Source organism: Anguilla anguilla, chromosome 12 (genome assembly GCF_013347855.1).
Source record: "Anguilla anguilla isolate fAngAng1 chromosome 12, fAngAng1.pri, whole genome shotgun sequence".
Classification (NCBI taxonomy): Eukaryota; Metazoa; Chordata; class Actinopteri; order Anguilliformes; family Anguillidae; genus Anguilla; species Anguilla anguilla.
In genome coordinates, this window is record NC_049212.1 from 18,348,843 (window position 1) to 18,366,350 (window position 17,508).

Below are 17,508 nucleotides of genomic sequence, written 5' to 3' on the forward strand. Positions count from 1 at the left end.
TACTCTTATGATTTTTTTATGTGTACGTCTGTTATGTGTTTGTTGTGTATATTTGCTCTATAGATTGTTTAATCACTTTGTTTATTCTTGGCATTGGTAAATGTGCAAAAGGCGTGTGAGTAGTGTAGTTTTACCTTCTAGTGATAGCAAATTGAGTCTAATCCTATTTTAAGGTCGGCAGGCAACAGGCACAGACTTGGGGGTCACAGATTTTTTTAAAAGTGGGTAATAGTGTGCATAAAAGCAAATAGAAATCTTGATATGTTATGAAATTACAACAAGTAGTACATTTTTTTTTAAACATATTTACTCAGGTCCTACACATCCTGATTGGGACAGCTCAAAGGCAGTCTGTTAATAATTGAAATTTATGAGTTTGAACAAAGTGAGTGTAAATATTTTCTGTGCCGGGTAGTGTTGCCATGGTTTCCAATGTATTCCCCGGTAGGCACTGGGCTAAAGTACAGTACTGTGTATAGTAGTTTGTTCTGGGTGGGTGGAAATGACAGTTTATATCTATAGGTTCTGTTTATCTAGCCCTGGGCTTCTCCTCTTTATTTGGGACTTAGTCAGGTTAGCAATGGTCAGAGTGTGAGAGTATGTATCTAGATCCTGCAGCTTGAAGTTAACTAGGGGCCAAATTAATCTACAGGGAGTGGTCTTACCCTGCAGAATAAATGGGCAGGGTACTAGACACTTATACTTGATGGTCTTGGGTCATGATAAAGCTGCTATTGTGTCGCCGTGGTGACGGGCAGCAGCATTCCGTCCAGGCCTTCGGCAGTTCTCAGCGCCTGCTCTCTCTGTGTGTATACATTGTTCCCCACGGCGACTGGCTGGACACTGCATCAGACCAGGCAGAACCAGACCTTGCAAGAACAACTGCGCCACTGTGTTTTTCCGGTATGGCTCAGTCATGCACCCACTTCCAATGAAAGAGATGCCCTTGTGTATGCTGGGTCAGTATGTAAGGTTTCCAGGCTCCCATCTTCTGCAGGGTTGTTTTTTTTGGGATGATAGTGTCATGCAGGCATGACCCAGCCTGGAGTGAAAGGACAATAGGATTAGAGAACTGCAAGGGTAACGGTTAGCTATGTCACCATCACTTCTGAAACTTCAGAGATACCTCAGTAGCTTTGAGAGGTTTTTCTGGAGGTTTGTCTGTTGCGAAGAAGAACTTGCCTGTGGCAGTCCTTCCTGCATGGTGCTCACATACGTGGTTGTGTCACTCTGAGCTGGATTGGACTTCCCGTGCATGCGTGTTAGGGCGCATCCAGGGCCTCGCTAACCTTGTTTGCCACACACAGGCCCCCTAAACCGCCCCGCGGGAACGTCATATGGGCGTCTGTGTCCCTGCCGCAGCCCTGCGTAGGCACGCACTCGTAGCTGACCGCGCTGGCTGACTGACAGCGATGTGACACTCCCTCACGCTCTTCTGAAGGAACTCCTTCCTCGGTCTCCTCCCTCTTCCTGTAAACAGGCTCTCTGCTGCGCGTTGTTTCATAATATCAGCGATGCTGATGGAGATAATCGGCGGCTGGATCTGCCCTGCCATTTCTGGGTAAAGTTCTCCAGGCCCTTGAGGGTGACAAGGTTGAGAGTCTAATCGTGACCGTCATCGGCAGCATTCCGCACCATCAGTAGCTCAGCGCAGAAGCGCGCGTCCGAAAGCGGCATCAGGAAAGGAGGCGGTGGGTGGAGGCGTAAGGGCTGGAGTTCACTGGGTTCTGCTTCTCCTGCTCTGTGGTGGCAGGGGGGCGTGGGCCCGATGGAGGAATGGGGACGGGGTTAAGGGGAATGTATAGAGTACTGCCCAGAGCTGAGAGGGATCAGACACACTCACAGGCTCCATCTTAGATTGCACAGAGTACTCCAGCACAAACAAACAACACGCATACGCGTGCACACGCATGCACGCACGTACGCGCACACACACACACGGAAGGACTTGCAGACACACGCACCTGCAGATGGACAGCTGCACACATGCACGCCATACTGTTTCTAGGAGCTCCTGAAGATGTGATCTTTGGCTGTGGTGTTGCTGAACAGTGTGACTTAAAAAATGTTTCTGGTGTTTCTTAATACAGACTGGGTTATTTGGCTAGTCTGTTTGTGTAGTCAACTCCTGCAGTGTGAATGGAATGACAGCTGACATAGGCAGTTATTCTCTCTGCTTAATTACAGCCTTAAGTGAATTGCTTTTTTCATCTCCTCCCAATGGTTAACATTAATAATTGTTTAAAGACAGCTGGACAGCTTGGCCTTTTTCGGCCAAGATTTCGACCCCCTGCCATTTAACCCCGATTCTCAAGACAAGTGTCAAGTGCTCCTCTCACTCCGCACACAGGTTAGCAGAAGGTAACCTCTGAGTGTCCCGACAGTGCGTTCCTCCATGCAGACCCTGGTCGTAAACATTGAACTGAAAAGGGAGAGAAAAGCTCAACGTTGGGGTGAGAGAGGCACACTCCATTCTGAGCTAATGCCTCCTGCTAATGAGTCAGCTGAGCCATTGAGTCTCTTCATTATTGAGTTTGTCTTTTTGGCGGAATGTGTTTAAGTTCCTGATAAAATCATCTTGGGCTGGAACAACCTACCTTACCAGCATTTTCTGCTGACACGTGTATCAGGAGTGGCTGGTGGGTGGGTTTCCCTGGCCGAAAGGCCCTGGGGGAGGCGGGTTCAGTAAAGCCGGTTGGTTACTGAGTGAAGTAACCGACCAGGAGAGAGACTGACAGAGAGGAGGAAGATGGATTGTAGATGTTGACTTTCTACCCTCCAGACACACCGCTTGGTAGCCATCATGTCAGGCTCCTGTACCTGCAGTGCTGACCTCATTTCTGATTGGCGGGAAAGCTGTGAAGGGCACTCCCATGCAGCGAGTTGCTATTCTCCAGTGCATCGGGCTGACTTATGGCTGCACTAAATGACGCTGTAGGCTAAAAACTGGTCACACTGGATTTCGGAATGATGGTGCGGAATGCTGCCGATGACGGTCACGATTAGACTCTCAACCTTGTCACCAGTGTGATTTCTTAAATACTTTTTGTTGTAGCCCAAAGTAAATGGTTGGGCTGTGGTTAACTCTGATTGGTTTAGACACCATACCTGCGTGATAGTGGTATGTGCATACCTGTTCTACTTTAAATGTTGTAGATGGTTTTTACAGACTGACCGTGTGATATATTTCCTGTTTCTCTGAATGTAATGATCCCTCTTATGAACCGAGAGCATGCTATGGTAGGCGTAGACACAGCCCCAGTATGGCTGACCGCGGGACTTGTTTCGTTGTTACGGTATGGTTCAGTGACTCTCCATGAAACAGGCATTCTAAGGATCTGAGTGAGTGAGGTCACCTTTCCCATTTTGTGTGAAGTCATTGCTCTTGGTACAGACACCTGCTAAATATGTGAATAAGCAGATATTTTTTTCTAATTTAAACCATTTTTTTGCACTGTAATATTTAATCAGAACAGTGCATACCTCAGTCATTGTTTTGTTCAGGTTCAGGAACTTGTGGTGGATCAAGGTGTGCATAATTATGCTACCTGAAGTTCTGGTCTGGCAGGATGTTTAGACGTGATCTCGGCTTGAGATTTGCTGTCGGTCAGCCCTGTAGTTAAAGCCAAGACGCTGTGCCCTCCCCCGACTCGCATGGAGCGGGGCTGGGAGGCAACACCTGCGTCGCCAGGGTAACCGGTATTGGAGGCTGACTCAAAGATATAACGATTGGTTGTTGCTTTGTATTCGCATACCACCCCACACGTGCTTTGCATTTTTAAATGGAATGTTAAAGTTTCTTTTTTTTTCCTGAGGGTGGGAATCTTGCGGTCCGATTATGTAAATGTTTTCCTGACTATGAATGTCACTGTGTGTTCTTTGGGCACACTTCACTTTCTAAAGGAAACGAGCGGTTCTCCTCAGTTATTGGCTTCCTTTATTGAGTGATGCTTAGGAACAGCCCTTTGTCCACGGGTGTACCTCCCTCAGAACACCAACCCAGCGGCCCCTAATGAGCAGGGACTGGAGCCTGTTGAGAACCGATTACCATTCTCTGTGGAGCAAGAAGGGGAAGGGAGCTGGGGCCCAGGCTACCTGGCATTTTCACCATTGCTGTGAGGTTCAGTGTTTGCTGGGTGGGTTGTAGCCCTTTTTTGTGTTGCGTTTATGGCTAGTACAGGATGTACCTTTAGCATGAAAACTTTGCTTGTATAAATCTGTTTGCTCTGTGCTGTTGCTTTCCATAGCATCAGGCCTATTGTATTGAGCGATGGTGAAATATTAAGTGGATTTACCTTGATTAACTTTCACAAATGTTGGCAAACTTAATAACAATAAGGATCAGATTTTTAAATGAAATGTTTGATTTATTATTGAGCATTGGTTTTGTGCTGTGATCGCGTGGTGAAAGCTGATGAAGCCTCTTTCTTTTGAGGTTGTGAGGCTGTGCTGGTAGCTCGCTCTGTGAATTGTTCGGCTCGCTGTCTTCAAAGCTAACACAGCTCTCTCTGAACTTTGTCTGAGTTGAACACGCCTCAAAGAATGTCAATGCCTGAGCGCTTCTCTTTGTGGAACGTGTACCTATTTGACCGGTCTGCGGCTGCAGAACCGAAAGGGCTGCGGACACCTTGAGGAAGGGTACGAGGCCGGGTCTTGGGGGAAGGGGACGGCGTGACGGAGGCCTCAGGAACAGAAACATGATTTCAGCCGCCGGTGTCCCGGAGTGGGGCCCTGGAACGCAGGCCACCGCTGCGGGGGTCACGGGGTGGCGCCACAGATGGCCCCCATCTGCCCAGGAATGCCGGCGCAGCTGCATTACCGCTTCCTGCCTGTTACCTTGGGGACGGGAGCGCCCTTTCCATCGCTGTCGTGCTCCGTAAATCCGGCTTGCTTTCAAAACCTGTGCCGTTGTTTTCCAGAAGTCCGGTGTTCCCTCGTCTATTCTGGGCCCTTCCTGAACTGTGATGTCAGGATGGGGCTGGAAACTGGGTCTCATCAAAACTTCCTGCTTTTGTGCTCTAATGTGTGATGATTAAATCACAAGGTGCTGGCTGCTCCTGGTGTGGTGTGAGGTCTGCTATTGTTATCTGTGAGGCGTCTTCCTCTTAATCCCACCTCTTCATCCTCTTCTGTCCTCTCCTCTTTCTCTTTGCAGGTTCTTCAGTGACCTGGAGGACAGGCACCAGCAGAACTTCCTCATCGATGACATCAGCGACATTGTGATCAAGCACGCCCACTCGAACTTTGACCCCTACGTGACCTACTGCTCCAATGAGGTGTACCAGCAGCGGACACTGCAGAGGCTTGTGTAAGCAGAGCCAGCCCCCCCCCCCCCTCCACACCTCCATAGACCGCCTCCTGTGTGGTTCAGGATTTAGGTGTTGACCTCATAACCTCTGACACTGAATAGCACATACTTGCTATTAAGACTGCTTATGACCATAAAGCACACTTGCACCCCCCCTCCTCCCCACCAGTAATGACATTCAGCACCACAAACAGAAACAAACGTGTGCACACAGTAATAGCGGTGCTGTGATTCAGATCTGGGGCACGCGGCGCTGTAGGGACTGTCCCGCCCTCCTGAGGGTGAAATCGCCGCGATAGGGCGCCTCGACCTGCAGTGTCTCCCCCTGACTCACTGAGCGCCGTGGCTGCGTCACAGCTCTGTCATTGCCCCTCACTGCTAGGGCCCTGACCCTGCAGCACTGTCCGTGACTCATCTCTGACCTGTTAGCGTCCGCGGAATGCTAATGTTTCCCCACTGACTGAGTGTGCATTTTTCTGCTCTGAGTCTGGAGTGTAACGTGGGTGTGGGCTGCCGGCCCATTCAGGTGTTTTTGGATTAGGATTTAGTCACTTATCCTGCTGTCAGAGATGCACTGAATGGAGCGGTTGGAATTCTAAGCAAGTCCTGACCAAGCGTTTTTGGCATTATTTTTTTCCCTCTAAAGAGTCTCCATATGTTGTTTGCATGTTTCTTTCCCTCTATGTAGCACCAAAAACCCGTCCTTCAAAGAGGTTCTGACCCGGATCGAGAGCCACCAGGACTGCCGTAACCTGCCCATGATCTCCTTCCTGATCCTGCCCATGCAGAGGGTGACCCGCCTCCCGCTGTTGATGGATGTGAGTGAGCCCCCCGCCCCTACGCCTGCCTCCTCCCTCTTCTGCCTCTTATTCGCCTGTCTCAGCTCAGGCCACACCCACATCTCTCCCTGTATGCGTGCGCCTGTTCTGTGATTACTCTTCAAGCCTACATCTGAAATAGAGAGAAGGAGAGGAGTCTGCAAATGTGCAGCACGGTGACTTCGACCTGCATAGTTCAGCTGGGACGCTAACGAGCTCTGCCTGACGTTATGATTGTTCGTAGCCTCACTGCTGCAGGGCAGAATCTCTTTTTTATTTTCCGTTTCTTCGGGAGACCTGCCCGTTCACAGCAGCCGTCTCAGGGGGGGTGTGCCACACAGTCTGCCAAGAGCACATGGTCACAGGGGACCAGTAATAATGAGACACAGACATCACAGGGAAAGGTAATGATGTGACACGCTTCACGGTGCAAATGATGATATGGCTAAAAGGGCATGGGAGGTAATGCAGCGCATGTAACTGGGGGACACATAATGATGTGGCGCATGGGACTGATAATGATGCGACACGTCACGGGATGGTTTGTGGTCTAACACACAAGGGCCAGATAATGTGTAATATGACATGGGGCAATAAATCTAGGTACATGCAGGAGGCAGTTTATCATGTGGCACATGTCACAGGGACTGATAATGCTGTGACACTGGGGTGCCAGCAGGCTTAAGATATTAAAGCACTCTGTTTCTTTGGGGTTCTGTGGTGAATAAAGATCAGTGGTAAAAGAGTGTTTGGGTATGAGATATGTGTGTGCTCAAAGGGAATTAGCCCAGACTGTTGCATAATGCTTATGATTAGATTAATGTGATCTATTCTATCTCTGTAAGTCTCTGTCTCCCTCTCTCCATTTCCCATTCTCTCTCATTCTTGTTATTTTTCAGTTGGGAGGAGTGATGGCTGTTTTGTTCGTTTTTATCTCACGACATGAGATATGCAAATGGTTGTTTCTAAGGGCTGAATGATAGTAAATCACAAATATCTCTCTTTTCTCTCCTGTCATGCTGTTGTGGTCTGTTTGGATTTACTTGCAGTTTTGACTGCATTCTTTTGGGGTAAGGTCCCTTGTTCCTTGGCCTCTGTGCTGTACTGGATCTCTGACCTGTTAGATTTAGAGTGTGGATTTAGCTGGATTTTTGTCTGTGTTTATCTCTCTCTCTATTGAAAGGCACGCCAGGAAGGTTTGGAAGAGATTTTTCATTTGCTGAACCCTGGAAATAATAGGGGGACCCTAGGAATCAGCTGCCCTGTTATGTTTCACCATCTTACATAGAGAAATTTTATTGGAATAATTTTTTTTTTCTCTCTCTCTCTCTCAGGCATTGGACATTGTTCCTCCAGTCTCATTTTTACTATGGCAATTTGATGGTCCTAAAGGTAGCGATAGCAATGACCGTAGTGCTGAAGTGCTCTGCTAACACTACTCTTTAGCGTACCGCAGCAGCCCTGTTCCCGTTTCGGATTCTGTGTGCTTGCTGAAAGCTGCGTAGATCTGGGAGTCGAGCCCTAACCTTGCGCCTCGTCCATCCTGCCAGTGCTGTGGCCTCTGAGGTGTCCGTTTATGGTCTGTCATCAGTAAAAGTACTTTTAAGCTTCACCGCTGGCCGCATCCTAGCAACGTTTGCGGCTGTGTTTACACCGCCGACTCGATGCATTAAAATGTGTGACAGTCCTCCCGCTCTGAAGTTAATGCCAGGGAGAGTCCTCACCTCTTGTTGTTCGAGTGAATAAAAGCAGACCGGTGTCTGATGCGGATGCCATCGACTGCAGCGTGTGGCTCTTCACACGTTTCAATCATCTTGACGCCAAACACAAGGGCCTGCTTCCGCAGTTGCTGGGGAATTTGATGAAAATTGCTTTTATTTTGTGTTCTTGCATTGGCTTAAAAATAGTAATGGCGGTTCATGGGGCCTTGGAGAAGTGTTTTTGAGAATTTCCATCATTCACGGCAGGCAGCTACCCCAGGATTTATCGGTCTAATATCTTTCCATGTCCATCTTTCTCTCTTTCTCTCATTCCCTGGTGAGCTGGTAGAACTCATTGGAAGTGTGCTGAGAGTTTCTTTTCGCTCTCCCCTTCCCTGCCCTCCTGCAGTTTAGCGAGACCCTGTCTGAAATATCATACATGCGTGAAAGAGAGAGAGAGAGAGAGGTACATGATCTGGAAGTGGCCCTTCGTGGAGAAAAGCAAACAGTCTTTCTAAAGCTTCCGAAAACAACTACAGCTTTTTACCTAAGATGATTTTTATTTGATATAAGCTTAAGTACATGAACAATTTTATTAATTTTTATCAGGTTTCTTTCATCTCTGTTTCTCTGCCTGAGACTGGAGTTACAGCACTCTCTCTTGTCTCTTCCCATACAGACCATCTGTCAGAAGACCCCCAAAGACTCCGCCCACTATGATGTCTGCAAGAAGGCCCTTCAGTCTGTGAGCAAGGTGAGGGATCAGATTTTATATGTTCATCTGCTGCTTCAGGTTTAATGAACACCAGTAACCAACTAATCTGTGTGTGTGTGTGTGTGTGCACGTGCAGGTGGTTCGTCAGTGTAATGAAGGAGCCCGCAGGATGGAGAGGACGGAGATGATGTACACCATCAACTCTCAGCTGGAGTTCAAAATCAAGGTATGAGACAGATCCTAAGTCTGATCTATCGCCCTGTTATTTCCTAATCTGTGACTGATGTCTTTCCTCTGTCTGTGACTGACATCATTCCCCCTGCCTTTGATTGGCCCCTTTCCCTCGTTTGGAGAAACAATATCCCAGGGCTGCCCAGTGCACATGAATACCCTTGATTTCACTGGCACATAATGGGTGTAGTGCTCAGTCTTAACAGTCCCTGGCAGTCCTCCTTTGGGTTGGCCCCCAGAGTGAGGGGCCACAGCCATGGTGCAAAAGCACTGCCGCTCGTCTCTCAGTCCACAGACGTCTGGCCAGCTGACTGACAGAATTTTCCTCTCTGTGGTTCAACAAGGGCTTTCCTGTCTGCTAACAAACTCCAGGTGATGTGGAGTGGAATGTGGAGGGGGGGGAAGCTGTTTTTACATAACTCCATTACGGCTGGAGTTTGCACAGCCCAGGGAAAAACACTCAGCACAGGGTCGCTGAGAGAACGATGACAGGAGGAGTGGGTTTGCGAGCGGGTACATATTAAAGAATATGTAAGTATTTGAGTGTGTACATGAATGTGTGGGTGTGTATTTGATTGTGAATGTGGGTATATTCAGGTACTTCAGTATTGTTATCATTACATAACTCTTACATTGACACCCTTATCTGTTGTATTTTGTCAGTATTATGGTTATTATTATTAATTGCTCACCTAACATGGTAATCAAAAGCAACTTTGATGTTTTCTGTTTCTGCATACATTCCATTTAATGCAACTGATGTACATTAATGCAACTGATGTACATACGGATACAACATGGTGCCACGTCTTAGATTCAAGCCAGTAATTTTCCGACTTGTCAATCTGTAAGACCGGTATATGCGTTCTGTCCTGTTCCCTTCGAGCAGACTGCTTTCCAATGGTCTCCAGTATGCTGTCTTTAACTTTCAGTGCTGAATACAGTACTTGTCTGTACAGTGACTGCTGTTAGCACTGGAGTGTGTGTTGCTGTTAGCACTGGTGGTGTGTGTGTTGCTGTTAGCACTGGTGGTGTGTGTGTTGCTGTTAGCACTGGTGTGTGTGTGTTGCTGTTAGCACTGGTGTGTGTGTTGCTGTTAGCACTGGTGGTGTGTGTGTTGCTGTTAGCACTGGTGATGTGTGTGTGTTGTTCTTAGTGCTGGTTTGTGTGCTTGCTGGTGCTGTAGTCCTGCTTTTGCTCCAGCACAGAGAGAAATCTTCATTCGCTGCTGTCCGTCCCCCTCCCTGTCACACTCTAATCGGGCCGCGCGTGCCTGTTTGTGCCCTCAGTCCTTCCTCCGCTCACTAGCGTGAGGCCCAGCGTACTGCAGCCTTTGTCCACGTGGCCCCTTTGCACCTCCTGCGAAACCCGGGCTGTGAGTCCCCTAATCGGATTTCCTGAACAAATCCTGTTTTTACGCCCTTTCCCTGTCCGTGGGCATGACTCAGTTAATCGTCACTGAAAGGGGAACAGCGGTCCCCCTGGCGTTGCTGTGGGAGATCCGATCAGTCTGTGGAAGACGGCTTCTGTGCAGCTCCCTCCAGGTCGCCGCTAAGAGCTGGTGGTGTGCAGGGTTGGGGGTGGTTAAGAGGCTGAGCTGCTGTTCGAATGCCCTCCCACTTGCCCTTTGCCCTGTGGTCCAATGAGAGGTTCTGTTACTGCTCAAACGAGAGAGGAGTGTTAACCCCCCCCCCCCCCGCCCCCACCCCCCTCCACCGCACCCTGCAGCTGCATGCTCTGCAGAGGGTGCTGGAATCAGGGCTATCTCCGGAATTCTCTCCATATTTAATCCCGTGCACAGGTGAGAGTATTTCAGGGCGCTATCCCATGCCCCCTGTCTCACACATGAATGCACACTCGCATCAGATGCAGAGTCCACATGCATGCACAGATACGGTCTCCCTCTCTCTCAGGCATGCACACATACATGCCCTTATCTCTCAGCTGGCGCAAGTGTGTGAGGGCAGTGTGGGAAAATGGTGCTGGACACACCTGGTATACGCAGATGTCTGGGGTCTTGTGAGCATGCTCAGTGTCTGAGGAGCTGTGAGCGTGCTCAGTGGGTGAATGCCTGGAGGCTTGTGAGCATGCGCAGTGGACAGATGTCTGAGTTGTGAGCGTGCTCAGAGAAGGCTCTCATGCAGCTGTTCCTGCCTGGCCAGCACTTCAGCACTTAATACTTACAACCGGAGGGGGGGGGGGGGGGGGGGGCACTACGAAGGAAGCTTAACATTCCCGGGAGTTTCTTCGCGTGAGCTGGCTTCACAAAACCAAACAACCACAATCAGGCTTAACCGGTATCACGAAGGTGGTTATCAACTTACGAAATGAACACAGGCTTTGTTAATCAAGCTCTGTACGCATTCCAATAAAAGTGGCCTGTCGGCAAAAATGCGCCTATAGCAGTACAGCATGGACTGTACTAGAGCAGAGCATTTCTCACCTGAGGAAAATACTGATATGGACAGATATAATGGACAGATACAAAGAACATGAAAAGCTTAAATTAGCTTGTTATCTCGTAATCTAGCTTTGTAGTATATCCCATAGAATGGAACCACAAAAGCACTCCCATGCCAATCAGAGCATTCGACCACAGTAGCATGTCAGAGGTTCATTTCCGCTGAACAATCTTTTTGTTACTTTCATTTTAAATTTATGCACTCAAGTGAGTTTGACTTTTGAAGTCTTCAAATATGACAAAATTCAGCATTGACGTATAACTATATATCACCTATTATTTAGAGAACTTGATTTGTGATTCATAATAAATCGCAGAGTGCTAATACCAAGGCTTAATCTGTTTAATAGTTTAGGGGAAGAATGAAAGTGTTACCTTTGGTGAAAAACTGAGCAATTGCAATAAAGGGAGAAAATAAAACTTATGAGTTCAATTGAGAACTCTGTAGATAATGCATAATTATCTCTCCCGCACCTTGCTTCTCATGGTAGAGGAGGTGTATAACATGATTCTCTCCCCAGCCCTCCCTCCTAGTTGTAGATGTGTGTAATGGCATCATTATATCTTTCCAAAACCCTTCTCCCTAGTGGTAGATGTGCGTAATAGCATGATTGTATCTCTCCCCAGCCCTTCCCCCTGGTCTCCTCGTCCCGGTGGATGGTGAAAAGAGGCGAGCTGACCGCATTTGTGGAGGAGAATGGCATCTTCCTGAAGCGCACCTCACGACAGCAGGTCTACTTCTTCCTCTTCAATGATGTCCTCATCATCACCAGGAAGAAGAGGTTGGTCTTTCGCATGAGGTGTTCTGGGTTCCGAAGGATCTAATTTCTTACTTGTGAACAATGCCTGCCACATAGGTTAGGCTGTGGTCATAGCAACCAACAACCTAACCTTGCTGGTCTGATTATGCCTGAGTTGATCTTGCAGTTTAGTGACTGGCAACAAGTGAATTTATATATAAGTGCATTTAACATGGTCTCATTGGCACTGGAAAACTTAATTGTGAAAGAAAAGGTTGCCATCAATTGGTATACATTTCAAACAGGAGCATCTATTGAGCAGATTTTGATGTAGTCATGAAGGTGATTTCAGGAATTATGATTAAACACTGTTGACTGTCTTGTTCACATGCCAGTGCATGTCTTTGTGGCCCAATGCTCCCTGGGTTGTGGGAAACTACCTTCACATCCACTCTGGAGGGTGTCCTTGGCAGGTTTGTCATGCCTAAATTGTGCATCGTCCTGTTGGCACACGTCTGTTACAAAAGCTGTGGGAAAAGGGTTGCCTGCATTTTATTATCCTTAAGAAGGTGTCAAGTAGTTCTCGTCGAGCCAAATTTAGGTAAAGAAAAAATGAATAATTTATTGATAAAACTAACCCGTTTAGGCAAGATGGCTTTGCCAGAGTTCTTGCTAAAACGTGTTGGATTTATTAATAATATCTTCATTTTTTTCTTCATCTAAATGTGTCAGAAATCTTATTTTTTATAGTGTTACAGTGTTAAAGTCACGTCATATGTTTTGTCAAGCCAAATGGACAGCACTGCAAACTGAGCAAAAGGAATCACTCCTGTTGGCTTGCTTGCTTTATCTGTTATTTGTTAAGTCCTCAATAAGTATGCCAAACATTAGCCATTCATGAGAGAATTCTTTAAATACTTATTTCATAAACTCTACACCCTTATCCAGGTCACCTTAATTTGTGAAAATCTTGACGTTCTTCCCATGTTCATCAGGATGTTTACAGGTTTTTTCAGATGCACTGCCTTGATCAAATACCTTACTAAACCAGCAGCAGTGGCTCAGAACACATAACCCTCTGGTTATTGAGGTTGTACCCTAAGAGAACACGTGCTGTCCGACTCAGCTGGGCTGAACCCTTTGCAAGGTGCAGAGATAAGACCACAGCTCTGACGTGCATGCATCCAATCTTCTCATGCATTCATAATGAGACCAGGCCCTGGGAAGTCACATGGCCAGATGTCAGTGAATTTTTCCCCATTAAGTACATGCATGCTTACGTGTTTGCGTTCCTTTGTTATGCATATAGCTGCGTTTTATATGCTACTTACTGGAGCTGCTTTGACTTTTGTTGAGTGGGATGAGTTTCTGGAAGCGATATGGACTTAATTACTCAAACTTGTTTTTCATCCCCGCTGTTGTGAAACAGATTGCTTCTCTGCCACTTGTTCCTCTCCGTTTTCTCGGAAAATAACAAAGTGTTCAGAAACTTCTGTTCTCGCTCCAGTGTGATGGAAAGCTCTGGCTTAATAACTTGGGACCGAATTGTCATGTTGATGTGCTGCCTCCCACGCTAGCAGAGGAGCAGTGTCACGCTAACTCCTCCGAGATTTCGAGGAAATGAGAAACGCGTGAGCCCGGGCTCTGGCTTTGGGACAGTTATGTAACTCCTGGTAATGACCAGCTGGCTGTCTTCCTCTCCTTAGCCTTTGTTGTTTCAGGTCTGTTCAGTTTTTCTCTGCAAGTTGCAGCCGAGGCAGGTCCCGGGGGGACGGCCGCGCTCGTGAGCGCTGAGCTACCCGTATCCTGCGTTCTGCGAGTCTTTGTTTATTTGACTGGAATTACTGCCCACCTCCCACTTCTACTGCGATTTTCCAGGGCCTCTTGAACTCTCCCGCTTGTTTGATTCTCTGCTGGTCTGCGACTTCAGTGGCAGACGGTAAATATTCACACCGCAGAAATATTGTGAAGTTTGCTTTGAATGATGTTTAAGGAGAGTAAAGTAAATAACACATAGCTCTGAGCACCAGGGTGCGGTATGCATGCATGTGCGCACGTGCACGTGAGCGTGTGCCCGTGTATGTCATTTCCAGGAGGAGGCAGCTGGGCTTGCTGTTTACACTCCCCGCTTGGCCGTAGCAGGCAGCAGGACGTCGGGTTTGATACGCCTGAAGCGGCAGGCAGTTAAGGGGTTAAGTCTCACCAGGCCAGATTGCATCTGCGTTGCGTCTGTGACGCCGCAGATGGTTCCGCTCCGGTTATCAGACGGTAGCCGGAGCAGGACGCGGCCGCGTTTTTCTCATTCCAGCAGGGAGGTGCGTTTCCCAGCATGCACTCTCAGACCGGCGTGTAAAATCTGAACTGCCTCTCAGAGGAAATGGGAAGTGTTGTAAGGTACCAGATGCATACCCCAGTAACGTATTCCCTAAGAGAAAAGCAGCTATGTCCTGCGGAGTGGGGGAATGGCATGAGTAATTAACTCTTAAGGCGCTGAAAGAGGCAGCGGTCCAGCTGTGGCCCTGTGTTTGCCTGACAGTGTTAAAATGAGGTTGGTGCCTGTGCTCCAGTTTGGAGGCTTTCAGCACTGAGAATCTTTCTTTGAGCTTAAGGCTGCTGTCATTCCTCCCTTGCTTGTTTTTCTGACTATTGAATGGGCATAATAAACGCATACATGTGTATTATGCAGGCAGTTACATACTCATGTGCTCACACATACACGCAGGCTGTTAAATACGTGCACGCACATGTCATCTCTGCTATTGCAAAGTGACCAGTTTTCTGTTTGGCGCCTTTTACGCTAAGTCTGCTTTACACTGTCCTCTTTCACCTCCTCCTACTGTGGAAACTTAAATAGCATTCCTCAGATGTCTTAAATTCTGGCCTCAGGTCAGTTTTGGTGGAGCCATCCGGAGGGCTGTGGTCACGTCTGATCCGCCCACACTGGCTGAGACCAGACTGTGTGAAAGCAGATTTACTGTAACGCTGACGGAGGCTGCATCGCAGGGCGCGGGGTCGGATTGGGCAGTCTGCGCGCCTGTCCTGAGTTAGCCCCGGGTAAACATGAAAGGCTGCTTGGCACCTGTCCTGCGTGTCCTCAGTAAGGGTGGAACTCCCTCCTTGGCTTGCGCGGTTTGAAGGGCAGGGGGTTGCAGATTTATGCCGCTCGCGCGGAGAACGCATCGGCTGCGCACTGGTGGGAGTGGCGCCCGGTTGACCCGGTTTCCATGTGAGCCCTGGACCCGTCTCCGATAACCGCTGGTTTGTGAACCTGGGGTTAAGCGTTGGCTGTAGGCTCGTGTTCACTGAATAATTGGTGCACCATTTTCTCTGTTTTTGTGAAGTATTTTCTTTTTCTTCTATTTTTCCAGTTGAACAACAGGCCAGAGTGTGAGCATTGATCCTGCGGGACTGTATCTTGCCCAGAGTTTTAGAACTCTTGCTGGGCTTGGGTTCTGAAGGTGATGAGTAAGAACAGCGATGGTTCAGTGCCCTGAGTCAGAGTGGTGATGTTCCCTGTCAGGAGGGCTGTTATGGAGGCAGCTGATGAAGCAGCTCCTCCTCCTCCTCTTTAACTCCGCAGAGGTCAGTGGCACTCTCAACAGGAGCTTGCCTTCTGCTTCCTGAACCGGAGGACTGTAGGGACTGGGTTTGAGGTGGAAGAGGCAGGAGCCCATTAACCAAAACCTTAACAGCAGAGGATGCTGGGATGAAATCGCTGAGGGAAGAATGTGACTTCCCCTTTAAATCAGGAGCTGAGTTCAGAGAAGCTTCCCACTACATTTCCAAAGGTGCACGGTAGCACATGTTAAAAGAAACCTTACACCAGCGACCGAGGCTCCCTGCATTGTGTGAGATTAGGGGAGTTATGGGTGCGAGGCATGGTAGGAGCGTTCCTGCTTTGCCCCCCGAGTGAGATTAACCTGGTTTTACTTTCACGCAAATGGCTTCCAGATGCAGTGAGTCAGAAAGGTGGAGGCCTGGGAAGGCTGTCAGCCGAATGAGTGAATGAACAGATAACGTGACCCAGGTGCTCATGGGATACGTGAGATCGCGCGTGGAGGCCCGAGAGAGGGGCAGAGGCGTGCGCGTCTCCTCCCCGCGTTCCGTCCGAGCGCGCTGATCGCGGTCCGCTCTCTCTCCGCTCTCTCGGCAGTGAGGACAGCTACGCCGTGATGGACTACGCCCTGCGGGACCAGATCGCGGTGGGGCCATGCCAGGCGGAGGACCTGAACCTCTCCCCGGTCAGGACCACGGCCGGCATGCTGACCTCGCGGCAGAGCGTGCCCAGCCACCTGTTCCGCCTCGTGTTCCGCAGCGTCCACTCCGGAGAGAAGGTGCCCATGGTCCTGGGGGCGGAGCTAATGTGAGTACTGCAGCCGCCGCCTGCGAGCGTGTGAGCGAGTCTTTGAGTCTGTTGCTATATTGGGTGACGAGGTATGGAATACCCAGCAGACTGAAATGCTCTCTCTGTTAGCGATGCTATTGCTAATTACGCCCCGTGGGTCTCCCAGCTACTGTTGGGACTGGGATGAATGGATTCCAGTACGCACAGTGGGGAGAATTATGGCACACTAGGAAAGAGCTTCAACCATGTACACCCTCCTGGAGCCCCAGTCATAGTCTGAACTGCTTCTCTGAAACGACATAAAGATCAAATCCTGCCTTTCACAGGTCTCAGCTTATTTTGTGTTTTGTAAACAGCAATGCTTTTTCTCACACTGGTGAATCTTGCCATGCTTTTATCAAGGTATTCTAATGCTGCAATATTGTAATTGGTTGACATTCCGGTTTATTACATGGTGAATCTTAATATTGGGGAACTCTACTGATGCCTGTCGAATGTAAAAATGCCTGTTGAACAGGTCAGGGTCCTGCTTTGAAGCATGGTTGAGGAGGATGGAAGGAGAGAATAGAGGGAAAGAAAAAAGAGGAGGCAGCCGACTTGCGCTTTATGCTGTCATCACCACTCATTTTTTTTGTCGTCGTTGTTATTGTAGTGAAATAATAGCAGCTGCGCATTAGTGGCATTCCTTAAAAACTCTCAGAAAACCATTCTGCCGCTTCTCCGTGACTGTAGATTCAGCTTTGTGTTCTTCTCTTTTGTCTTTTATAAATTGTGGAGGTGGTATGAAAGACCCTTTGTCACTGTCGGGATGAGTGGTAAATTGGGGAATGACTTCATTAAGCGCTCATTTCCTGTCGGGGGGGGGGGGGCAGCCGAAGTTTTCCCAAACGCAGCCATCTGGAGTAGAATGGGCCTGTGGCAGGACTGTGCCGTCTGTCTCTGAGTGAGGGGTGCGGGGGTGCACGTAGGGGGCGTTGGGGTGAACTGCAGTACAAAGGTTCGATCCAGTCGCTTATTTTCACTCCTTCTGTTGTCTTCCCTGCATCTTTTCCTCGCTCCTTACATCCACCCAATGGAGGACACATGGGAAGAGATGATGCAAGATTGAGATTGAGATATGGGGATGGAGGAATGGAGGCAGCGTGTATCAGTCAGTCGGGACGTCCTCGTTCAGCTAAGCGTCGGTTTGA

At 48.6% G+C, this 17,508-nt stretch overlaps 1 protein-coding gene across 1 annotated transcript in view; it reads left to right on the forward strand.

Moving 5' to 3' along the window:
• Positions 1–17,508, forward strand: part of LOC118209944 (rho guanine nucleotide exchange factor 26-like) — a 33,717-nt gene that overhangs the window by 7,569 nt on the left and 8,640 nt on the right. Inside the window, exons 8-13 of the mRNA XM_035385675.1 lie at positions 5,156–5,308; positions 5,997–6,126; positions 8,506–8,580; positions 8,678–8,767; positions 11,861–12,015; positions 16,127–16,336. Coding sequence (XP_035241566.1) covers positions 5,156–5,308; positions 5,997–6,126; positions 8,506–8,580; positions 8,678–8,767; positions 11,861–12,015; positions 16,127–16,336 — 813 coding nt within the window. The remainder of the gene's footprint in view (positions 1–5,155; positions 5,309–5,996; positions 6,127–8,505; positions 8,581–8,677; positions 8,768–11,860; positions 12,016–16,126; positions 16,337–17,508) is intronic.